The 26,063-nt window shown below is 36.2% G+C and overlaps 2 protein-coding genes across 3 annotated transcripts in view; one reads left to right on the forward strand and one right to left on the reverse strand.

The window, feature by feature from the left end:
- Positions 1–1,774: 1,774 nt before the first annotated feature.
- LOC113226350 (excitatory amino acid transporter) lies at positions 1,775–10,066 on the forward strand. The gene is made up of 9 exons (XM_026458938.1): positions 1,775–1,957; positions 2,227–2,563; positions 4,145–4,276; positions 5,694–5,902; positions 7,827–7,998; positions 8,183–8,377; positions 8,533–8,667; positions 8,832–8,937; positions 9,245–10,066. The coding sequence occupies exons 1-9, from the start codon at positions 1,777–1,779 to the stop codon at positions 9,350–9,352; spliced, it is 1,575 nt and encodes a 524-aa protein (XP_026314723.1). The 5' UTR covers positions 1,775–1,776; the 3' UTR covers positions 9,353–10,066.
- A 1,387-nt stretch (positions 10,067–11,453) lies between these two features.
- LOC113226378 (protein dachsous) overlaps positions 11,454–26,063 on the reverse strand; it is a 478,045-nt gene continuing 463,435 nt past the window's right edge. Inside the window, exons 6-16 of one of the 2 annotated variants that reach the window (XM_026458985.1) lie at positions 25,275–25,504; positions 24,725–24,911; positions 23,761–24,184; positions 20,066–20,413; positions 19,814–19,968; positions 18,595–19,669; positions 17,790–18,510; positions 16,569–17,695; positions 15,840–16,130; positions 15,431–15,722; positions 11,454–14,635 (exon numbers count right to left, since the gene is read on the reverse strand). In XM_026458985.1, coding sequence (XP_026314770.1) covers positions 12,019–14,635; positions 15,431–15,722; positions 15,840–16,130; positions 16,569–17,695; positions 17,790–18,510; positions 18,595–19,669; positions 19,814–19,968; positions 20,066–20,413; positions 23,761–24,184; positions 24,725–24,911; positions 25,275–25,504 — 7,467 coding nt within the window. In that variant the 3' untranslated portion in view covers positions 11,454–12,018. The remainder of the gene's footprint in view (positions 14,636–15,430; positions 15,723–15,839; positions 16,131–16,568; positions 17,696–17,789; positions 18,511–18,594; positions 19,670–19,813; positions 19,969–20,065; positions 20,414–23,760; positions 24,185–24,724; positions 24,912–25,274; positions 25,505–26,063) is intronic. The other variant, XM_026458986.1, reaches the window with a different exon arrangement.

A 26,063-nucleotide genomic window follows, 5' to 3' on the forward strand; every position in this document is an offset into this window, starting at 1 on the left:
GCGACAAATCAAGAACCGGGCGAAATGGCGCACATTGGGAGAAGCTTATATCCGGCAGTGGACTGCGATACGATAACAATGACGATAATGATGATTTATCGTCGGCCAGCTAGATAACACGGCCTTCAAACCCTCTCCTTATATAAGCCTCGCATTGGAACTTAAATGTTAACTACCACGCTTTGGGTTAAGCGTCATGTATCCTAGAGGTATTTAGTAGCAGTAGAGCTCCTTGTGAAAGAATTCGTCCAGGGAAGTACTGTCTACTTATTTCTGCCGCCAAGCAGTAATGTGAGCATTACTTCGTTCCGGTTTTAAAGGGTAGTGGTGCTGGTGAAATTACAGGCACATGGGACTTGCCAACTTATGGCCCTGAGTGACGGGCGCAGTGGCAGTCCTCCTAAGATATTTGTATTTAAAGGTCTGAGTGGCAATGTAACTGTTATGGACAGGCGTCTCGGGACGACGTCAACATTGTATGTACAGTGCTGTGATTATTTTTTATTTATTTCATACAATTACACAGGATTACAGTACTTATAGTATTATAGTACCAAGTACAGATCATAGTTGCTTATCCGTCCTCCCACAAAACTTCAAACATTCATCACACACATCCACCCTCTCCGTCCATCCACATCCTCCAAATAGTTACAAATTGTTATTACAGTCTAGTATTTAAAAAAAAATCAAAGATTGTATACCATCCAAGTATTTGGATCAGCGTAGCAAAGACACAATCTGGCTTAGCTCCAAACACTTGATCTTAGCATGTGATGTCTCACATCCGTCTCTGTTACGACGTCACAAAATACATACACCGCGTAAGTAGTCAGGTGTAAAGGGAATGCATTCCGAGAGAAGCTGCGTCATCGTCTATGAACCATAGTAACTATTAACAAAAAGATTCATTAACAAAGAATTAATTAAAAAAATTAACGTTGCAAAAGGTGTTTTAATTAAGTCAATGAATAACTACTTTCAAAACAAAGAACGTTGCATTTTTATTACGTTTGCATACAATGTGCAATTATTAACCTAGCACCGAACGTTGGAACTATCGGCATGCCTATGACTTTATAGATTCTATAATATGTATCTTGCTAAAGTAACAAAGAAACTTTATACAATAATCCTTTAGCAAAATACGTAATTTAATAAAGTATTCATAACTCTGTTAATGGAACTAAATGCAAAGGGGAATCAATGACTGCGCGCGCATCTCCCAATATGGCTTCCTTTTTTATCCAGACAGTATTTTGCCACTCCAATCGATTGTGAGCAATTCCATTGCTCGTATAAGAGAAAACATAGGTGAACCGTTTTAAAGTAAAGAAGCAATAGACGCTACCAAAGTCAATGTGATTCGGTGTAGAAGGGAATTTGACGAACTTTTAGTAAAAGAAAATGCAGAGCTCGATAGGAAGGCTGTTGATATTACCAGTCCACTGAGTGACGTGAATATGACGTTGTGCATTACAACCCCTAAATCATAATATAGTTCGGTTAAAGATTCTTAAATTTAAAACAGGAAACAGTGCGAAAAAAATAAAAAGGGATCATATTAAGACAAAATAGATTGCGATTCAGTGTTACGAACACACGTTCATTAATAAATTAAGAGATGGTCCTTTAAAGCTAAAACATTTCAATAAAGATAATAATTACTTAAAATATATAAATAAAGTCTAGTATTGCCAAAAAAGGAATAAATCAAACCAACCAAAAATTAAATTTAGATCCAACAGGATCTAGTAGGTAGTAAATTCCCTTTCAATGGAGAAAAGTGAACGGTTTTCAGAATATCTGTTTGCGAAGATGGGCCCTGGAGATCGCGGGCCGAAGACTACGGAAGACCGGGAGGCCCCTGTAGAGCTGAAAGGGCTGAAGAAATGTTTGATGAAGAATATTATGCTGGTGATTACCCTAGTTGGGGTATTTGCAGGGATTACTTTAGGTAAGTATACATAAATACATATAAAAAAGACAACTGTTATTATTTTTCCAGCCCATTAAAGTATCATACCAATTGTTAATATTGTACACGATAAACTACAGTTTATTGTAAGCGATTAAAGTTTATCTTATCTTTACAGTTATAATCGTTAAGAGTTTATTGCTTAAATAAATTTACGTAATATAATATTTGAACTTAAATTATTTCATAACAGAATACCGAAAATATAGTTTTTTCAAGATACTTTCTTTACAAGTTTTCCTCCTCAGGTATAAGTCTACGTGCCTACAATCTAAGTCCAGAAGCACTATTAGTTATTTCGTACCCTGGAGAAATCTTCATGAGACTTCTGAAGATGATGATCTTGCCCCTAATCATTGCCAGTCTGATTGCCGGCTCAGCAAGTCTTAACGCAAAGATGAGCGGAAAAATAGCCTGCAGAACTCTTCTTTACTTTATAATAACGTCAATGTTTAACGCTTTCTTGGGGATTGTAATGGCCGTAATAATACATCCTGGACAGCCTGATTTGAGATATGATGTTGGACCTCCAGCGGAGAGTACTCACGAACATTCAATTTTGGACAGCGTTTTGGATATAGGACGGTGAGTCTTTATTTTTGAAATGTAGACTGTCGAATATTTAGGTACATCATTAAATCTGTTTACTGGAGAAGTTCTAGTAGTACGTGTCATTGGACAAGAATTCACCAATTCATCGAACTATACAGTGTCTAACAAAAAGTCGCCTCTAAATTTCAATGCGTGATCGTTGACTTAGAAAATTTGCAATTGTTGTAAACATTATTAAGATTACGAGTTGAAAATTGTGGTAATACCTTTTGTTAGTTTGTATAATGACACTTAATTACCTATCGTCATTAGTGGAAGACACACAGGTCGAATTTCTTTATCACAACATGTTCATCAGTAAAGTGTTGGCATATTTGTTTTAATAAAAGTTATATCCTATCTGTTGTCTGCGGTTCGATCAATGCATCTCTTCTGGTGCAAAATTAATTGATTGACAGATATTAATGAAGCTTGCGTGTGTTGGCAATAGTATGACTTCGTAATTAGTGGTGACTGTTAATATTTTGGGCTTGTTAGTTCTTATGCCAATATCATAACCAATTTACTTCACGTCATAAAACCAATATGTTTTATACTTTAATTCGAACTCTCATCCTAATATGTCAGCCTATTAGAGCTTGAGCATAAGTCATCTCCTAAAAAGTCACTATAATTTTTCGTTACATACATATACTTCACAGCTTTTTGCACCCACCTGGGTAGGCAGTAATAACAGTCTTCCACTTTCTATGGTCCTGACACATATCTTTCGCCTCATCAGTGCTGTCATACACGCTTACTCTTGACCTGGAAATTCTTTAGGATGGCCTCAATTTGGTCGTGGTAAGTTCGCCTTGATCGGCCCTTACCAACTTGCCTGCTCACGTCGCCCTATAAAGCTGTTTAGTCAATCTTCTTTCATTCATTCTCTCTACATATCCAAACAATCTAAGCATCCCTTTCTGTATTTTTGTCACAATATTTTCTTCCACGCCGCAACGCTCTCTTATCACACTATTCCGTAATTTATCCATCAGAGTCACACAATTTTTCGTTAACAATCAGAATAACAGGATCAGGATATACTACAAAAACGTGAATGAAACCGAATTTTCGGAGTTTTTTTTCTTTGGTTTTGTTTCTGAATGTTATCGGTTGGAATAGCAATCATTGCCTGTTATGTTATAATAATATAGTTTATTTCCTTCACACACAACTCTAAACCAGTTGTAAACTAAAAGATTTGTTATATATAAAGGCTGGAGCCTAAACTAGGATACTCTGTGTGGTCTCCTAGCTTCCACGGATAAGATAATCTAAAAACAATGACTACGACAAGAATTATTCATGTGAGAGATAAGCAAAAATTTCATTTAAACAAAACAAAGGTTCCCTGATTTGTATTTGTTATGCAATAATAATTTCCTTTCAACAGACGTGCCATTATTCTTCTGATCTATATATAGATTTTGAAATTTATTCCACCAATTACATTACAACGAATCATAAAATGTATTTGTTATTAACTGGCAACATTCAACAGTTTTTGCATAGGTAGTTTTGTTGACTTTAATGTTTGGAATGGTGGTTTTAAATTTATAAATATTGTTTCAGAAACATCTTCCCCGATAACATAGTTCAAGCCTCATTCCAGCAGGCGTACACGGCGTATATGCCGCCCACAACGTCGTTTGGCAAAACGCAGAACGACTCCATTGTTCGGTTGGTTCCAGTGGTAGCTTATCGGTAAGTAGTCGGTACGAGACATGGAAATATTTACTTCGAATCTGATCATTTATTGTGCTTGTTGTTTCAATTCTATTTTGTTATTAAAGAAATGGCATTTTTACGATTATGCTAGTTAAAGTTTTCACACGGATCAAAAATACAGTTCATCTACATCTCTAAGCTTGTGTTTAATGGAAAGAGATTCATTTCATAATGAATCATTTTTACATGAAATCGATTTCGAATAGACCTGATGCTTTACACGAATTCACGCTCTTAAAATTGTTTGCGAATCGATATACCATAATGTTAACCGCTTTTTCCTTAGCCGCTCACGCGATGCGCTCATCCTACCGCAAAATGGCGGCTATTTGGTTTCGCAAATTAGAAAAGGATTCAGTTTAAATACAAGTTTTTATAAATAAAAATTATTATTCTGCATTGCTAAATAAATACCCTCCGTACTACAATAAAAACATCTCAAATAAAATGCAGTAATACACCGCAAATCCTGCACTTAAAAAGCACTAATGAAATTTTTGGTGCACTTGGGTAAATATGATAATATTCCGTTTGAGTGGTTCTAACGTTTACCATGAAATTAAACCTTAAAGTATAGTTTGTGAACATTTATATTCAGGGTAAACTGAAAAAACGCTACTTACGGTATGTTTTCAATAAATAAACACCGAAATCACTAGCCCAAACAATAACACACGATTGTCGTGACGTATTTTTGAAGTTGTTTATTTTTTTTAATGACAGACCCAGCCATTACAAACTTTATGGTTTGCTAGAGTAGTTATCGAAATAGCAATAAGTATTAGTTCTTTTACCTGTTATAACTTCGATATCCGATAAATCGGTATAAAATCATCATCGGCAACTCTAGGTGTGATATGCGTCTACGGCTGCATGTATCGCGTGAGCGGTTATGAGATAAAATAAAAAGTTATGAACAAAGAACTTAATTTTTTGCAAAACACTAATCCCTTTGCACAATCTATAATATCCACAGTCAATGTTCGCATAACCACCAGTGTCAAAATAAACGATGTAATATTACGAAAAACATGCAATGGTGTCAAAATCTACTTTTTGGATAAACTCGAGTTTAACCGTTTTACACTGGAAAAGATATTCATAAAATGCGATTTCTAGAAATTGTGAACCACGCATTATAATTAATAACTGCAATGGTAACACACACAATGATACATGAATAATGCAGTTACAAATCATTCTATGAAAGATCCTGTAGGTCTAAATACTCTTTAAATTTTTTAAATTAAGACAAACTGTTTAATAATCTTCAATGCCAACTTGGTAGAGACTATTGTTAAAATTGTCATTTGCTAATCTATTTTCTGAAGAAATTAGTCCTAATTTGACTATTTTGATTCGAATTCTAATAAAGGATCAAACTCATTTTCAGATCAGGCACCAACACACTCGGTCTCGTCTTCTTTTGTCTGGTTTTCGGCAGCTGCCTTGGCACCATCGGTCCCAAGAGCCGTGTGGTTATTGACTTCTTCCAAGCAGTCTTCGAGGTCATTATGAAGATGGTAACTGGCGTCATGTGGTTCACACCAGTTGGCATTGGTAGTGTTATTGCTGGAAAGATTCTGGGGGTCAACAATGTTGGTAAGCAATTAGTGCTTAATTTTTTTTCCAAGAGATTTTAATTAATTATTGTTAAAGTTACAATTTTTTCGATTATAGTGATAATATTGTTGAAACAATATTGCTGTTGGCATGTGTATAGCGCACCAACGATGCGCGAAGCTGTAAAGATCATAGAGTAGCTTTGTTGTACACTAAGCTTTCTTTGATTCTGATTCTCTTGTGGAAGTAGTCCCTTTGCTTTGTTAATATACTATGGTAGACACCGGTATCAGCAGATAATAAAGCTAATCGTATTATTATGGCTGAAGGTTGATTTCTGTTCAAGTTCGCCACTATAGTACGGATCCTTAGTAAATTTATATAAAACGCAAACGAGTGCTTCAAAAAGAAGGTCATGTTCACACCTTTCAAAGCATTCTGCCAAACCAATATGTTTAATCTGTGGAGCAACTGTTCGCAGTAGACAATTAACGCCCTGGTCATTCAGTGCAACAATGTATAGAGTGTAGTTGGGGTTGCCACGGTGCTGCAGCGCATCAGGCATGTTCGCAGAAGCTCACACGGATGGTTTTCATGCTATTTTTAGGAAGAAAGTTGCCTCGTTGCTAAGCAATATCCGTTGTAGCTCAAATAGCATTCTTTGCATTGTGGTTGGTAGGGTTGACTGCAGTTAAAATTGTGGGGTGATTATGCTTCATTGTATGAGACTGCATTTTAATTCGCTTTTAATTTGAGGACTATGTTTTTGTGTTAGTTTCTTTTCAATTTGGTAGAACCTGTTGGATCTCCATAATAATTGTGTAACTATTATAATATTATGGACTATATTTGACTGAAATAAATGAATTTTGAATTTTGGTTAAATGTTATTATGCAACCGTGTTTTATACTTTCAACTGTTCATGTCACGTATGGACACAGTATGAAAATTAAGTATCTATTTGTTATATGGATAGTCCTAAACGGATGCTGATAGGCAATGACGTGTCGACCAACTTGATAATAGCTTAGCGAAAATGGCACCTAAAGATGTTTTCGTTAATATGAAAATATAAAATGTTTTCATTTTTCAAATAAATTTTAGAACAAAATGAAAAACAATGAAAAATGTTTAGGTGCCATGTTGTAGAACTGCGATCATGTTGGTTCACACGATATTGCTTGTCAGCATACAAACAAAAGATTTCCCATCGCAGTATTAGATAAGAGTTATGACCAGGCTAAATAAAATAAGTCAGTCGGTAGAGTACAATGAGTATTTATTGGTTAACTGCCTCCGTGGCCGAACGGTTACCATACCAGACTGCCATGCAGAGGTCTCCGGGCGGGGAGAAATATTTGTATGGCCTACATTTATTTCTATCGTGAGTTTGGGTGTAATTTGTGGTTGTCTATGTGTGTATCCATAATTATTATTGCTAAAAAACGGGGCACAGAGATATTCACAGAAACGATGAAACAAGAAAGAAAGAAAACAAGAACTAATATAGCTGAAACGACACATTGAAAACTACGTCTAAGCGCGTTTGTTCACTGCATCCCATTTATATTCATTCAGAATCCGAAACTATACAAATCTAAAAAATCGCAACCACTTCGGATGTCACAGACACTACACAGAGACAATGTGATCCCTGTGACATTTCGGACCATCATTTTGGAAGTGATACGATTCGGATGTAGTGCGCAAATGCTCTAACTAAACCAGTGTTAATCGCTGACTTTCGAATACTAACTGGGGCACTCGAGGGCGTGTAATCACGCATGAGACGTTACCGGAGTAATTTCATTATCACCATGTTTGGTCATGAAAAGGTGATATTTTGGCAGAACAGAGTGGTACATTCTGAAAAACTAAGCGATTATGTCACTTAGGGATACGAGTACGCTCCGGGCGCACTAGATGGGGTTGATACGCTATGGAGTTAATTTTCCATTACAGGTCAGGTGTTGTCCCAACTAGGCTGGTTCATTGCAACAGTGACGATTGGTATCTTCCTATACCAACTGATTGTGTTGCAGCTTGTATACTTCGCTTTCTTAAGAAAAAATCCTTTCAAGTATTATTGGGGATTGTCACATGCCATGTTAACTGCAGCTGCCACTGCTTCTACGTAAGTCTCTATTTGCTATTGATTAAGTTTACATTCAGTCTTTTGAATGTAGAATTCAATAAACGTTTCATTTTGACAATTTCTTCTTAGTTTTTCGTAATACGTAAATAAAATGTTCTCTAAGACTAAGTTAAGTTGAAAATTAATAAAAACGTAAATTTTATGTACAATTAAAAATTTCCAGGGCAGCAGCTCTCCCAGTTACATTCCGAGCAATGGAAGGTCCCCTTAGGATTGACAAACGCATCACTCGCTTCGTTCTCCCCATCGGATGCAATATAAACATGGACGGCACAGCACTCTTTCTTGCAGTAGCCAGTATATTTATTTGTCAAATGAATAATATTCATTTGGGGATGGCCCAGCTAGCAACTATTTTGTGAGTATTAATGTCTGTTTAACTTAACTACGTAATAAATTATTTTGAAAGTAAGAAATTATGGAGTTTAGTTTAAATTGCGACATTCGTTCCAATCTCATATAAACTAAAATTTCAATTTCAAATTCAAAATATTTCCGTTTACGTTCTTTCAGTCTAACATCAACGGCAGCGTCATTGTCGTCAGCATCTGTTCCGTCAGCAGCAATGGTTCTGCTGTTAGTGGTACTGGCTGCAGTGGATGCGCCCACGCATGATGTTTCTTTGCTCTTCGCTGTTGATTGGTTGGTGTGAGTATATTTTGCGCTTTGACAGAAGCTGATATTTTTTTGTAAGCGCAGTACAAATACTTTATTTAACATACAACATCAACAGTGAAGATCTTTTTACAAACGAAATTGTTTCCTACACCTACGTAGCAAAATATTGATTGACGCATTCCTTTAAATTCCAGAGACCGGATACGAACCACTAATAACATGCTGGGCGACTGTTACACGGCAGCCATCGTCGAGAGTCTGTCCAAAAACGAACTTATGGCAGCTGATGCTGTTTCCATAGTAAGTGTACATTCACATATTTTATACTTCCACGATTTCACAATTTTGGTAAAACTGGAGGCTGCATCTGCATTGAGAATTGTAGTTTTGTGTACTTCTTCCAAATTTGCAAGACTAATGGTGAATCTAACCGAATATCAAGATTCAGATTTTTGTCAATTTCACCTTTTACTATTACACAGATATCTGATAATTATGATCTCATTGTTACACATTTCTTTCCCGTTTACTTAATAAATGTCGAATCTGTCTACCTCATTTGCTTGAAATTAACAAAACGAAATTATAACTTATCTTTCCATTTTAGGATCCTAACGGCGTCCAAACTTCCAATAGTGAACTGGGCATTAATACGCCTGGTAAGAAGTCTGTTATCTCCGATGACGTCATTATTGATATGCATTTACACCACTAGGTGTTCAGGATGTACCAGTGTTGCTCAATAGTCATCTGTCTCTCCTTTTACTTTCTTTGAATCTTATTGACTGTTTTAGAATTTTTAGGGTCTTTTACATTGTCCAATACTCATAAAACAAAATCAACAAACACAGTTTTAGCTAGATCTTTGTAGATGGATTATTTATTTATAAGGTTAGTTATCATATAGATCCCAAAAATAAGAATCTAAATGTTCTGCAAAAATTTGTATTCTCATGATTTTTGGATACCTTACAGTTAATAGGATTTGCTTAAAATTAGATGATGGTGTCAGCACATGGGTTTATGAAACGAGCCATTACTTATCAAAAACCATGCAATCAATTATGGTTTTTGATAAGTAATATTTTTGGTGACTATGAGGAAATTTAAGTTTTTATAATAATGGATAATTATTCTTGAACTTTTCTTGAGAGTCTGGATTCAACCTTGCCAAAATTCTTTTACCAATGTTATGTGCTTTTCAAATGGTATTTACCTATATTATACTCCAGTGTCAATTTAGAAAACAATAAAATTATTCATCTCTTTAAAAATAATTGCATCTTACATGTATCTAATTAACATATTAGAACAGACTGATTCAAACTAGATTGCAAATTTTTACCTTTTAATATTTTTTTTTGTCTTTCTTATGAATTTATGGACATAAAATTATCACAATGAATTTAAATACACAGTTGTCTATTTCTTTTCACTTTCGCTAATCGATAAAATATCAAATGGTTAACGTCATCTTCCTATAATAAAAAAAATATATACCCAAGTCTAATCAGTTTTCTATATTGTCTAGTTAATTATCAATCGTTACTGTATTTTAGCCAAACTGTTTATCAAACAATTTAGATACATTTAATCTTGTATTAAAATTCAAATTACCCATTCCATCACTAAAGTTATTTAATATATAAGGGTCTTTATTTATTAACTGACATTCTTTTAAGGACTAAATATTGTCCGTCCTGGGTCAAGCGGCAATGGACATAAACTGTAAAGGTTATTTGATTTTATGTTCCGTACATGCCTTTACAGGATGTTAGTTAATGAATTAGGATATTATTTTACACATTTATGTACCGTATTATGTAAGCGAAATTAGCCTTTTGTAGGACAATAAGTTTTTTTTTAATTCGTCCGAGAAGTATTGTAGCTAGCAAACTATTGTTGGAATTAAAATTTTGTATGTTGTCAATTGTTCAATCAGAGGGAAACTCAATATTTAGAAGTTCAAATTGATTCAAGACTTCTTCATGATTTTGTATCTTAATATTTTCGAATATCACTCGAATGTACTTTATATTAAATCATAGGCTCGTATTAATAAAGAGCACTTGAGTATTAAGTGCATGTCTATTGAGATATTACTTAGATCTCAAGTTAAATATACTATTATTAAAATCATCGGCATCTTGGATGATATAATCTCAATCAACCAAGACTTTGTATTGGTCTGATCAGTACTTAACAACGATCTTGAGTCTTAGCTAGTTTTGGGTGAAGTTTATTAATAAGTGGAAATTTTGATAATTCTTTAATGGTGCGATGTCAATGAGTTAACGGTGATATACACTCAAGTAATACCTATTAAGACATTTGGCTCAAGTGGGGTTTTGAATCCTGTATTTGAGATGGTTTTATAAATACGGGCCTTGGTATGCTATTTATCCAAAATTATCAATTGTCGGTGCTAAATTAATTTGTTAGAGGCACGCAGTTTTGTTACCAAGATTGTGTTGTGTCACAATTATAATGTTAAGTAGCTTTAGGTAGATCCAACTGTGATATTTCATTATTTTTAATTTTTATTTCATTAGTGTAATAACTTTACATTTAAGTATGGAAATATTTTGTTCACGTGGCAACTTACTCCTTATACTCTTTGTCTTAGACGAAAATGGTATTAGTAACATAGCTTTCCTAAACTTTGGACGTCAAAGAAAACAATAAAATGATTTTAAAATTTTATTTATATTTTTTCATTTAAACATTCATCGCAGACAATCAATGTAACTTAGAATTACGTACATATGAACAGATTTTATATACAACGCACTCTTCATACTACTTAATTAGATGAAATACGATACAAATCACATAGTTTCTTGATGAATTTAATAGTGAACAGAGCACATATAGGCATTCTCATGCCTAGACGAAAATCACAGAAAATGGCAGAAGACACGGAAAATGGACTCACTTTCAAATACTATTAGGTACACAACAGACAATTTGTGACTGCACTTTAAAACATACAAAAGGTTTCGTACAACATAACTAAAGATAAATTTGCGTCTAAAAATATACTTATAGCTTACAGTAAAGCTGTATCATTTGTTTAAAAAAGTACAATAACATGGCAGTCTTTATTTTATTTTTTACAGGGCATTAAAATATACATAATATTTACAAGTTTAAAGTTACAACCCGAATGAAGACGATATTTACATTTACCGGAAAATCGGTAATAAGCGCTTAATACATCACTTTGAGCATGTTCAGGATACACAAAGATGCAGAAATGCACAAAATGATACTATAGAATACAGTTAACAAGCCCGATTACATCGGCAGTCGAATAAATATACTAACAATACTTAGAGGCAAACAGTCGTTATTTATATTTACAATCTACTACATAGTTATTCATATTCTCATTGTCGAATGTGGAGGTTTTCTATTAGCTGGTGCTGGGGGTAAACCAGGGCCGACAAGAGGAGACATTGAAGGTGATCTAGTTGCTAAAGGAGATAAGGAAGGAGAGAAAGATGGAGACATAGCAGCAGCCGCTGAGAACCCTCCAGGCACATCATGGCTTATAGGAGATCTCGGCAATAAGTGCTGTGGTTGTCTACAAGACAACGAAGGTGCAGGGCAGCTTCTAGGAGCTACCGTAGTTAACAAAGGAGGCGGCACACTTTTACCAGCAGAAATAGATGTCCCTTTACTTTTAGCACTAGAAGCACCACTGTTGCCGCTTTGAAGAGACACTGCGTCATCTTTTAATCGAGCTATTTCCGAAAATACGTGTGCTAACGGTTGGTATTGAGGACCCCAGTCAAGTAAGTAGTCCCAATTATAACTGCCTGTTAATTCTTCTTCAGAGTGTACAATGGAGCTTAAACTACCAGTCATGGAAGGGCCAGCGGTTGGTACCGCGGTGTTATCTCCTGGTGCGCTCGGGAACGCTCCCAAAGCCATGGCTCGGTCAACTGCCGCACTTGTCTCATCAGCGCTGTCCGCTCGTTCACTTCCAGTAACTTCGTTCAATTTCGCATAAATCAAATTGGTGATATCATTCTCATGAGCACCGTCTTCATCAAACATATGCATCGAGTCTATTGGTCCCCGATGCAGTATATCTTTTTTCACCACATTTTCTGAGCATCTTCGTGAGGAAGTAGAAGCTCCTCCGCCCGTCCCAGTGTCAACTATACCAAGTCTAGCTAGGTATTCTTGTGTATTATGAACTGAGACATCAGAAAGATTATCATCGTCTACTCCATTTGCTTGTCTATGGATGCCAGTTTCTCTTTGCAATGGTCCCTCGTTAATCATTCTTATCTCCTCGTCTTCACCATCTTCTCCATCTTCAGCAGAGCCTCTGCCACTTGACCCTGATTGGTCAGATCCAGAAAGTTCCGATGTGGTTGCAGCTCCAGAATTAGAACTTGCAGTATGAGGACCATAAGGTGGAATTTCGTCGTACTTCGGAGGTGCAAAATTTGCATTTACTGCTCCAGTATTTCTAATGGGTATTGTATCAAAGGCACTTGGGTCTACATAGCTATTAGTTGCTCCAACTCCCTCAGAGTTGAGACCTGGTTTGTTAACTTTCTTGTGCCTTTTATTTTTCATGTGTAAAAATAGAAATGCAGCAGCAAATATAATGATGATGAAAATAAATGCAATTAGTAGCCCTAGTGCCCAATCTGAAAGACCTGTACTTGCCGCAACTTCTGGGTTCATTGAGTTTACATCCGATGCAACCGCTAAAGGATCTATTCTTATCTCAACTGCAGTTTTGTTGGTCAAAGATCCTTGTCTTCCAGAACTAGCTGTTACAACTAGACTTATAGATTTATCGGATCCGAAAAGATTTGATACTGACTCCACTTTTTTCTTTAATATTATGACACCTGTGGTTCTATTTATTTTGAAATATGAATGAGAAGTTGACAGCTGATAAACAATACGACCGTCGATACCTTTGTCTCTGTCGATTGCTGTAGCCTCACCGATTACAAAACCTGCAGGTAGCGGTCCTGACTTTGGTATTCTGAAGTTGTAAGTTTTTTGAGTAAATTGAGGATAAAATTCATCTCTGCTTTCTATATCAATCCTTACTTTGACTGTAGAACTTTTTCCACCAATATCAGAAGCTTTGATAGAAAATTCGTATTTATTTTTCTGCTCGTAATCAAACACTGCATTTGTATTGACCAGTCCTGAAGTCGAATCAATTTGAAACATCTTCCACGACTCGTCGTTTCTATTGAAATTAGATAAAGATGGTATTATTGAATAATTTAGTGTACCATACCTTCCTCTGTCTAAATCAGTAGCTCTTGCAGTAAAAACCGAATTCCCAATTCTTTCATTTTCTGCTATTGTTTCAAAGTATTCTGTAACGGGAAATGTAGGTGCGTTATCATTTTCATCAATGATAGCAACTTTGATGTAGACTACATTACACAATGATGGTGTTCCTTGATCACAAGCTACTATAATCAATTTATAATCTGTGTTTCCAATATCGTAGTCCAATGTCTTATTCACAGTTAAAATTCCTGTACTTGGATGAATGGAGAACAACTTCTCATCATCTCCTGAAGTAATATTGTAAACAATAGCAGCATTAGGAGTACCATACAAATCAGCATCTATGGCAGATAATTGTGTCAACGTATAACCAATTTTAACGTCTTCACTGACAGTTAGTTCAAAATCATTTGTAGAAAATGTCGGAGTGTTATCATTAGCATCTGCTACTGTTACATATATTGTAATTGACGTCTTGTTTTGGTAGTAAGTCAGTATTTTTCCTTGTTCAATAGCCGCTAGACCAAGTGTATAAGAATCTTGAGTTTCTCTGTCTAACTTGTTAACCAATATCAGTGCCCCTTCCAGCGTGACATCAAAAGTGTCCTTTTCATTGCCTGAAATGATGTGGAACTCAAGGTTGTACTTCTTGAGGACGTCATTGATGCCACCAATTTGAAGAAGTGAGGTACCTTTCTCGGTGTCCTCGTTGACTGTAATCCTGTAATTAAAAACGAAAATAATAAGAAATTATTTCCCGTTGTGCTAATAAATTAAAGTCAGATTGATAATATCGCACCTATCCGGTAACCCGACTGTTTACCGTTCTTAGAGGTAAAGTTAAGTCAGTATTTAACATACATTTTTTTGCAAAAATTACAGAAAACGAGTTTTGTTTTAGAGCTACTGAGCGCATTCGAAGAGCGCTTTCGTTTTACTATTTTAGTAAGCATTTTGTCCTCTATCGAAAACTGAAAGAATATATTATGACGTGTCTCTGTTTTTAACCGTCTTCATAAAAGAGGAGGAGGTTCTCAATCGAGTGTATTTTTTTGCATGGAAGTTACGCGATTACCCGCCATTTGTGAACCAATTTCTATGTGTCTTTTTTTGTTGAATAGAAATTACCTCAGTATTGGTCCCATTTCAATTTGAAGAAAATATCCTACCTCTAAGTGTGACAAACTAGGGAATTAATTCGCTCTTTCCGGTAACTGATTTCAATAAAACTTGGCAAATAGATGTCATTCCACGAACTTTTTTCAGGTCAGTTTTTTTATAAAAAAGTTTCATGATTTTTGCAGTTAAATCAGTGTTTCACAGTAGATACGACATATACACTAAAACAGTATAAATAATTGAAAAAGAGGACATGTTTAAATAATTGTCACGATTAGTAAGGCAATACATTTGTAATCTAATGTTTCCGCAAAAGAAGTGAAGATATTGTGCAGCCGTAATCGTAACTAGGAATCATACCGCGCTTACACAGGCAAGTATTGCAATTAAAAAATACCTATATGTATCTTGTCCAATGAATGGCTTGATCTCCGAAGAAGCACCAGTGCTGATTCTGACAGATGCCACAGCACTTCGGTTAGGTTTTCCATGGTCAGTGGCCACAACAGCTAACTGCGTGTCTCTTTGATTCGACGGCAAAGCGCTGTAGTTTACGAAGATGGTCCCAGAGATGGTGTCAATGTAATAACCTTTTGTATCTCGTAACATAGAGTACGATATTTTACCATTGTCTCCACTGTCCTGATCTTTAGCATTGACTGACCCAATTTCCAGAGTACCGGTACCTTCTGAAATTAGATAAATAATTTTATTTAATATTGTAAGATATGCCACAAGTTAAATAAATCAATAAATAAATAAATGAATTAGATAGAAGCATTACATCATTGAAATAATTAACTTACCAGGTAATATTCTATTATATGATATGTCATCAAATACAGGAGAATTATCATTCACATCTGTCACTTTGATCGTAAGAGTTGTTCTTGCTACGTGTTCATTATCAGATGCGGTTATGTTTATTTTATACAATTTCTTCGTTTCGAAATCTAAAGGCTGGTTCAACACAATTTTCCCACTATAGCGGTCTATGGAGAAACTATTGTCTCCTTGAATTATCGAGTATTTAAGGGCTGGATATGTGTCAACGTCATTCGCCGTAACAGATGTAAGAACCGTTCCGATTTCCGCTCCTGTAAAACGATAAAAACAATATATAAATACTGCCAACGCTCACAATACTCTCTCGTTTGACTGCCGTTTTAACGATCTACAAAATAAGACTCTAAAACAAAACCGTCGACGTATAGTGATACAAAAAGAAAGAAACGAAAAAAGAGAACGAACGCGGACCGTTGGGGAGGCACCGCTAAAACATGCAGTCGAAAAAAATGTAATACCATCCAATAAATATTGATCCTAAAGGAGTCCCTTTTATTTAATCTCAGCGCTGGAATCGAAGTCGCAATGTAAGCCAGTCGCGAAGTCAAGAATACAAATTATGTAAAATGCCTCCCTCTTTGTGAAACGCTTTTTGCTCTACCAATTTATTTCGAAAAGTCGGGAGGCCGCCCTACAGCAATTTAAAACCGAATACGTAAACGAATACAAAAACTTAAAAACAAACGTACCTTCAGATACCGAAATGACATTTGGCGGAGGAAACGTCGGCTGATTGTCATTGACGTCAACTACATTGATGCGGAGAGTAGCGGTGCCGGTCATCTGTGGGTCTCCCTCGTCAGTCGCAATAACTGTCAGTTTGTATGTCTCTCTTATCTCGCGATCCAGTACTATGTTTGTCTTCACCGACCCGGAGAACGCCGGTTCAATAATAAACGCGTTATCGTGGTTCCCGTCTACAATGTGGTATAGGATTCTCGCATTCGCTCCGCGGTCGTCGTCCTTCGCGGCAAGTTGCACGACAAATTCGCCTTTAGTGTTCCCTTCCAAAACGTTGGCGATGTATTGTTGTTGCGTAAACCTGGGAGCGTGGTCGTTTTGGTCGAACAGATTTATTATTACATCGCAATAACCGTATAAGACTGGCGAACCTTCTGTACGGGCGACAATAACTAGTTGCCTCTTTGGACCCGGATACGATTCATAATCCAGATTTGCTGAATTATTCACCCTTATTACGCCTGTGTACGAGTCAATTTCAAATGCATATTGATCATTTCCATTACCAAACTCGTAAAAGATTCTTTGACGTCGTCCATCGCTTCGCACGGCCGTGACTTGTATTATTTCTCTGCCGTACGGTATGTTTTCTTCAATAGTAACATTATATGTGGCATTTCTGAAGTTTAAAGTTGGCGTGTGTTCAGGATAATCTCCAACACGAATCTCAATAAGTCCGATAGAGCTTTGAGGTGGATTTCCTTTATCTTTAGCCACCACTTTTAGGTGTATCAGTTTTCCATTTTCACTGGCCAAGCTTTGCGTAGCAGTCAGCACACCAGTTGTTGGGTTTATGCGGAACTTATGGTTGGCTGTATCTAAAAGTTCAAATAAAATTTCAGCATTGATCCCAACATCATTGTCAGTTGCTGATAATCTTAACAAGCTTTGTCCTGGTGGAGTCAAAGTAGCTATTTGTTCTCTGAATGGATATTTTGTAAATATAGGTTTATTGTCATTGACATCATTGATAGTAACTTCAACTGAAACTCTTTGGGAACGCGTGACATAACGGCCTTCATCAGTTGCTACTGCTTCGAAGTGGTAGACACTGGTCTTCTCTCTGTCAAACGTTCTGAAATAGTAGAAAATAAATAACGTTGAATTATAGTAAAAATGTGTAAGTTTATTTAATGATGAAGCTGTCGATTAAGTACTAGTACACTTACCCAGTAGTAAAGATGATTCCAGTCTTATTATCAATTCTAAATAGACCCTGACTTTCATTAGCCAAAGAATAGACAATTCTTTTATTGAATCCCAAATCGGCATCAGTAGCTCTAACTTTAATAACAGAAGTATCAATTGAAGCATCTTCTGGAATAGCGGCGGAATAATGTCCAGTGTCAAATACTGGATCATTATCATTCTGATCTTCAACTATGATAGTTATATTACAAGATCCCTGTAATGCAACTGGAGATCCGTGGTCAAACGCAGTAACAGTTAAATGATATTTGGACTGCGTTTCTCGATCTAATGTTCTAGCTGTCAATTTTCCAGTAGTAGAATCTATAGAGAATTTATTTCCGTTATTTCCAGAAGTAATACTGTATGTAATAATTCCATTGGCTCCAATATCTTTATCAGTCGCTGCTACGGTATGAATAACTTCAGGTTCGTTGTTTTCAGGAACTGCTAACGGATAGCATGAACCTGTTTTGAACGTTGGTGGATTATCATTCACATCCAAAATACTTATTGAAACTGTAGCAACGTCAAAATTCGATGTAGACTGGAAGGTGCCGGAGTCTGTAACATACACTGGGAAAACATAAGTATCCCGCTGTTCTCTGTCAATTCGAGATTTTACTGTGATAGTGCCTAGTCGTTCATCGATTATGAATTGGTCTTCAGCTACTCCGGGCGGGATCTGATAAGTAAGGTTTCCTGAAATAAGAGATAAAAATGTTAACAGATGTGTGTCAACCATAATCATTATACATAGACAAAATATTATCGTCGTGTACTTACCGGAGTTGCCTCTAGATGATTTAGCATTTAATCTTGTCACAAAACTGCCAGGTCGAATATCTTCACTTATGTTTGCTCTATAAAATGAATCTGTAAACCTAGGAGGAACATTTGTTGACTCTTGTAAGTTTAATAGTAGTGTCATATGACTTTGTCTAGGAAAGGGTATTCCATGATCAGAAGCTGTCAGATTTAATTTATATTGACCTAATCGTACTCTTGAAATATCTGAAGCGTACTTTTTAGATAATGTTAGTTTTCCACTATCGTACTCCATAGAAAAATAAGCATGGTCGTTCCCACCAGAAATGTAATAAGATATTCTGCCATTTTCTCCCGAATCTCCATCCACTGCCAATGCTTGGTATAAACTACCAGATACTGTACTCAAAGAGACTGAAGCTTTGTTAGCTGACACAAAAGTGGGTACATTATCATTTGCATCGGTTACTGAAATGTGAACAGTAGCTGAAGTAGTAATTCTTTCACTAACATTACTTGCTAGGTCAGTGGCTTCCACAATGAGCCAGTATTCTTTCAAAGTTTCGTAATCCAACGTTGAAGTAAGTGTCAATGATCCTGTTAATGGATCCAACTTGAAACTATTCTTGGCGGGAGGTAATGAAGATGTTATGTGGATGTTTAATTCTCCATTTAAACCTGCATCAGCATCTTTTGCCGTAAAATTGTACACGGTCATTCCTATAGGAGTAATTTCAGATATTTCGATATTGACAGGATCTTGAGGCCACTGTGGAGCATTATCATTGACGTCGACGATTTCTATTTTGACTGTAACTGCACTACTTTGAGGGTTGTTTGTCGCAGACGTGTCTAAAGCGCGCACTTCTAACCTGTATTCGTCTTGAATTTCTCTATCTAATTGCCTAGCTACAACTAAAGATCCAGTTCGTCGGTCAATTTCAAAGGTTCCTGGCGAATGATCGGTTGTCAAGGGCATAAGCAAATATGAGATCTGCCTTTCTTCATCGCTGTTGACTAAGTTGTCATGAATGTCGCTGTCATAACAAGTTACGGTGCCGACGACGTGGCCAATTTTAGCATCCTCCTTTACCTGGAATTTGAATGTTTGTTTAGGAACGTACATCAGAAAGTGTTTAGTTTTAGTTTGAAATATTGGCTTCAATTTTTTAAAATTTATTATTTTTTAAAGAAGCAACAATATAATAAGTTAGTTGTATTAATAACAATAACTTACTTTGAAAGACAAACTAGAGCTGGTGAATGTAGGTCTGTTGTCATTTAAATCCAACACTTCTACCTTCAGTTGTCTTATAGTCTGTTTCGGTGGTATGCCTCCATCAGTTGCTGCAACTGCTAGACGATAAATCGATCTTTCCTCGTGATCTAGTACTAAAAAGAAAACTTGTTCAATACTCGTGTATAACATAACTTATCAGGCGTAGCAGATAAATTGACAAATATTTATATCAATATTTGACGCACTTACCGGTACTAGTCTTTATAACACCAGTTTTAGGATCAATGACAAAAATACCAACTCCATCCAAGTCTCTTTCGTTCAAAATGGAATAAGTAACAGTTGAATTAATTCCATTGTCTCTATCAATAGCCTTTACTTTAGCCACTTCAGCACCTGGCTGTTGTTCTTCTCTAACACTGACGACGTCTTCTCGGGGATCAACGATTTCTGGAGCATTGTCATTGACGTCAGTAATTTTTATTGAAATAGGAACTCTGCTAGATCTGGGAAGAGTCCCTTGATCCTTTGCTTCCGCAAAAAGAGAATACGAAGCTTTGAATTCCCGGTCTAGAACTTCTTTAGTAGTTATAATACCTATAACAAAAAAAGCATTATTAATTGATATCCTTAAACTTGAAGGTGTAAGCTTTTCATGATGAATAGAAATGGTTGCATGTAATCATGAAAAAACGTTACAATATTTATAATACGGTGTGGTTTATTGCTACGTTAACAGATCGAAAAACAGTAATTTGTTTCCATAATTGTTAATTAAATTCCGGGACCTGTAATAAGCGTTGCTCATGCGCACGTCCTAAATAAATTTTCCGTTGATAACCTCACCTCCGCGTAAGAATTTTGTCAATTTCGAAACGATAATTATGATGTCCGAACCCGAAATTAGAGATTCATAAAGAAGATCGCCCGCAGCTGAATACCTATGATTATCTGTGAGTCCCCGTCGTATTGGGAACCTAAAAATCTGATGACAGAATCGGGAAAGGGCCATGGACGTTATTTTATAGCAACAACTGTGAGCCATTGGCAAATAAACTTATGGTTCAAATTTGTGCTAAAGAAGCTGCGCTGTCGGAAGATAATAAAACGTGACAGGGTCGGCCATAATGAGCGATGAGAAGCGAACTCTAGAAAAAAAATGTTCATCGTTATTTTCCTCCACAGATAGTAGTGGGCCCGGATTTTGTTTTTTGATAATATAAGTTAAGCATACTGACCGAGCATACACCATCAGCGGCGAAATATTTATTTCGAATGCGGCAAAAAAAAGGAAATTAACTTAATTATTCTGCCGACCAATAGGAACAAGTTGGCTTTTTTTTGTGGAATCACAATTACCGTTTTTGTTCCACTGGCTATATTTAATTCGTATCATTACAACAATTTATAGTCACACCGTCGCAATTCTACTCCAACAACGTTTTACGCCTATAATTCATTTCAGAACAGATGAAAATAAAAGGTATCCGTCAACCAAACGAGTTGTAGGGCCGTGCAACGTCCTACACGTACAAATGTAACGTATGAGCTTTAAATGCCCGACGACAGTATCTGGTTGGTAAGGCTCGTAATAAAACATGGGGAGAGAATAGCGAGGCTCCTACATAGCAATATTTTAATAATAGTTAATGGCAGGTCACGGAGTATGCGCGCGCGACGACGTTTATAACTCGCAATTGACGCACATAAATTCATTGCGCACTGCCTCCCGTAGCGAATAGCTTGTTCGACTAGTGGTACGACCCCTTCGATAAAAATTGCCGTAAACGATTGACTAATAAGAAGAGATTAAAATTATAAAGCAGGCAAATTAGATGGTTTGAAAGGAATCTGTATCAGCGATCTTTGAGTTGCCGGTGGAGAAAACGAACAAGATGCGATTATGTGCATAAAAGGCAGGAGTTTTTGCTACCGAAACATTGTATCGGCACCTGTTCAAATCTGAATCTTCGATCTGGTGAGCATACAGACGTCATGGGGAATGATTTACGAATTTCAAGCGGAGGCAGTAGAGGGTAAGGTCTCGGTAAAGATTCGCTAACTAGGGTGTTGATCGTCGATAAGCCAAATTGAGACGGACACCATTCATCAGTCAGTTAGTGCGCGGATAACGAACGCACCCCTTTTTTGTGATTGGCCATATTGAGAGGCGAAAAACTCACACGATTCTGGCGATGAGTGTACATGTGCACGATTGAAACCGGTCATGAGGTGCTGCGCGAAAATTCTTGCATACCATCAAATTCTTTTCACAATGAAGGTGCTTTTTGCGCTTTTACATGGTAATGTTTTCATTTTTAAATATGTCCAATAGTTCACAGTTCTCTTTGTTTTGCAAATTCGATAATTAATACAAATTTCATCGATTTTATTGACAGAGTGTATTCCGACTCTTGTGAAGATCCAAAACCAAATTGAATTGTAACGGAATACCTCCGTCTCCTAAACAGAACACCCAAAAATGGCAATAGAAAGCGATATTCATGGGAACCCACTATAAACAATCCGTGCTCCCTATTTCTTTATACTTCTAACAGAATGTTTGGACAAGCGGTGTGTACTGTACAGTCGATGGGACGACGAGGACATAGTTTGGGTTTTAGCTTTCAAAAGAGCCGTCTGTGTAAATACCGTTGAGAGGTCGGCAGTGATTCCTGTTGATCAAATATGGACGCGGGATTAGGAATTGCATTGCTTTGAGGTAGACCAACGACTTCGATCCCATTGAACTTACTTTAAAAAGCTCTAAAAATAAAACTTAAAGAAGCTACAGATATTTTTGAGCTGCTGCCAATAAAATAAATTAAGAACGTTTAAAAACTGGATAAAGATTCAATTAGGATATAAATATTGTAACTATATTACCATGGTACTTAACGCTTATATTCCCAGTAGTTTAAGACAAGTTGAGGCATGTAACTCAAGAAATAGACAACAATATAATAATAACATATCAATTGTCTTAAAGCTTGCGAGAATATTTAAAAAACGTTGTCCAGCCATCTAACAAGTTAATCTTCGACGTACAGTTCTAAAATTAGACTTGATATATCATATAATATATTTTGTTCGAGGTGCATTTTAATTAAAAAATTAGACACTTTCGAATGCTACTTTAATAATATATTTAAACAAGAGCTTTATAAGTCAGCGGTAACCAGGGGATCTGTGAAGAGCCAAATGTTGCTGTGTTTGTAAAGCAAAAACCTATGAATCCGATAAGAGCTTTATAAGTTTCGCTTTTGTAAATACTAATAAAAAAAATTACAAATACATAACTGGGGTTGTCATTCTAAAGCTCTAACGTATGACTGTAAACTAAAAGGAATGACTACAATGAATAATAAACAAACAATTCAGAAACTAAAAATAGCATCTAATAACGAGAGTACCGCTGTTGACTTGTACAGATAACTTAGTGGGTACCTCAAGTTTGTACAGTAATTAACCGGTCAGAATAAAGCACGGCCACCCGCCTGGATGACGGGTTAAAAATTACTAAAGACAGCTAAGATTAATACATAACATAGCATCTACGCGTATTTGTTTTTTGAATAATTAGTTACAAAGACATATCGGCTTTGTTTAATTGACTAGGTAAGTTTTATGTTTAAATTACATTTGCATAGACAGCAAAATGATGTGAAAATTATATATTTTTTCTCATCGCGTTGCTAGTTTTCATATAGGTTGATATAAAGAGTCTCGCAATGGTTTTTCATTCTTATTAATAACTCGGCTGATGTATGTTCTAGTATCCTTAACTATTTGAAGCTGCTTAAGCTACACAGACCCTTATCGTCAAGTAAAGATCTTGGCTACACATTTGTATCACAAAGTTTTGGAGGACCTTGGGTTAAAAGTTCAATGGAAAATAAGAAAATTAAGTAACGATATTAAAAATTTGTAAAAGTATTACTTACCAGAAACATGGTGTACGTTAAAACTCGTATTACTAGGAAACAAGCTATATCTTACAATAGCATTGTCACCCAAATCGGCATCCTTGGCAAAAATCTTTCCTACAAACGCTCCTGCTTTTTGGTTCTCTTCGACTTGAAACTCGTATGTAGATTTAGAGAATACTGGATCGTTGTCGTTTGCGTCTATGACGTTTATGACGAGACTTGCGGTTGCTGACAGAGGTGGTATACCATTGTCAGTAGCTGTGATACTCATTCTGTGCTTCGCTGCAGTTTCCCTATCAAGTTGCTTGGCGAGATATATCCAGCCTGAATTTGGTAGGACTTTGAAAAATTCTTCCTGCGTTGCATTGTCAGATACGATTCTGTATGTTATACGTGCATTATTGCCTGTGTCTTTGTCTACGGCTTGGATTTCTAATATCTGTAAAATGACGATATTGTTATTATGTTGTAAGAAACTGTTTTTCTTCAATTTGCTAAAATGAGTAAGCTTCTTTATCGTTTATCATTTTAACATCAATGTATTTCTACTTAGTGTACAGAAATATCGTCTGGGAATTTACTTTTAGGTAGATATTATGTTGAGGCAGATAAAAGGGCAAATCCTGGCACATTATGTGAATATAATACTATAAAATTAACATAAGCACTAAAATTACTTCTAAAAAACCAGAAGTTCTGCCAAGAAATCCAGACATTTCTCTTAATGGTGTAATTTGTATTCAGTTTAAGAACTATTTGTTAGGACTATGAGATTTTTCTCAGATTTATAACCTTATTGTGAACAGTTAGTGAGTACAGTATGTAGTCAGCAGAATCTTCGTGTTTTTCTATATCCATTGCAATTACTATGAAGATATTTCAATGATGTAAAGTTCTGTAATTTTCCAAGTTATTGTTCCATGTAAGCTATGAAAGTAACTTGTGGTTATCTTCCTATAATTTAAACAGATGAACTTACTTTAGAATTAAGAGCTTCAGATTCAATCACGTTGGCGCTATAAGAATCATGCTCGAAGACAGGAGGGTTATCGTTGACATCCTGGACGTCGACTGCAAGGGCTAGACTGGCGCTGAGTGATGGAGTTCCTCCGTCTCTTGCTGAGATCACAAGTGTGTGGCGGACGAGATTTTCGTAGTCTAAAGGCCTGGATGTATAGTAGAAGAATATTAGTTTGCTTATAGAGCTTGGCGATTATTGTGACCACCAAATACAAATTATTAATAAAGTCACTTTGAAACATCTTAGTATTGCAATTTAAATAAAATGTTAGGATAGACTGAAGCTGCAAACCATTCCATTAACAAGATATTTTATTGGAAATGGATAACGGCAAACAAACAAAAGATGGAAGCTAATAATATACTTAATCCGGACAATAATACTATGTACGTAAGCGCTTGTTATAAACACATAAGGAGTACGGGTGCTTGTAAATCATATTATTTCCTGTTTTTGTTAAGTATTTTGAAGCTGTTCATTTTCCATGAATGAATAAATTAAAAGTTACCTTAACAAAGTAACTAATCCATATTGAGAATTGACAGCAAAAGTACTAGGAGGTCCAGTGGCGGAGACGAGATGATAAGTAATCTGTCCATTCTTCCCTTCATCCTCATCAGTAGCCCTTGCTGCGTAGACAACAGAGCCTACCGTTGCTGATTCAGCTACTGATACTCTCACTGATGTTATACCAAACTCTGGAGCGTTGTCATTCACATCTTCGAGGGTTATTTGGACCTGAAAAAATTAAAAAGTTTTACTTTTTGTGAATTTCATAAACAATTCTAGAGTTACGGTTCACGCCAATTTTATCAAAATTAATTCATTGTCCGTTCTGGACATAATAATGTGCCATATAAACATACTAATTACCTGGTCTTAAGTGGCTAATTCTTTATAACAGAGCAATGGATCTCATTTAGGGGCACTAAGCGAAACACCCAGCAGTGAACCAATATAGAAAAGTTCATTTCCCAAATTGGTTCTATCGGGAATCGAACCCGGGATCTTTGCAGCGCTCACCGTTGGGTCGCCGAGGTCGTCATGTAGTAGCCATCACAATTAAAACAGCGCGTCAGTATTTTGCATTCTACTTTTTAAGTAGATTGTTTAAAACAATATTAAAGACGCAATTACGTCATAATAACTGTCTCCGTGGCCGAACGGTTACCTTGCCAGACTGCCACGCAGAGGTCCCAGGTTTGATTCCCGAGCCGGGAGACATATTTGTATAGCCTACATTTATTTCTCTTGTGAGTTTGGGTGCAATTTTTGGTTGTCTATGTGTGTGTTCATG

Source organism: Hyposmocoma kahamanoa, unplaced genomic scaffold (genome assembly GCF_003589595.1).
Source record: "Hyposmocoma kahamanoa isolate Upper Pololo Valley unplaced genomic scaffold, ASM358959v1 190, whole genome shotgun sequence".
NCBI classification, from domain to species: domain Eukaryota; kingdom Metazoa; phylum Arthropoda; class Insecta; order Lepidoptera; family Cosmopterigidae; genus Hyposmocoma; species Hyposmocoma kahamanoa.

Excerpts from the sequence above, each read along its gene's own strand:
- LOC113226350 (XM_026458938.1), top strand. The coding sequence starts at position 1,777 with ATGGAGAAAAGTGAACGGTTTTCAGAATATCTGTTTGCGAAGATGGGC. Across the intron at positions 2,564-4,144 it reads AGCGTTTTGGATATAGGACG|AAACATCTTCCCCGATAACA; the intron begins GTGAGTCTTTAT and ends ATATTGTTTCAG. Across the intron at positions 8,938-9,244 it reads CAGCTGATGCTGTTTCCATA|GATCCTAACGGCGTCCAAAC; the intron begins GTAAGTGTACAT and ends TTTCCATTTTAG.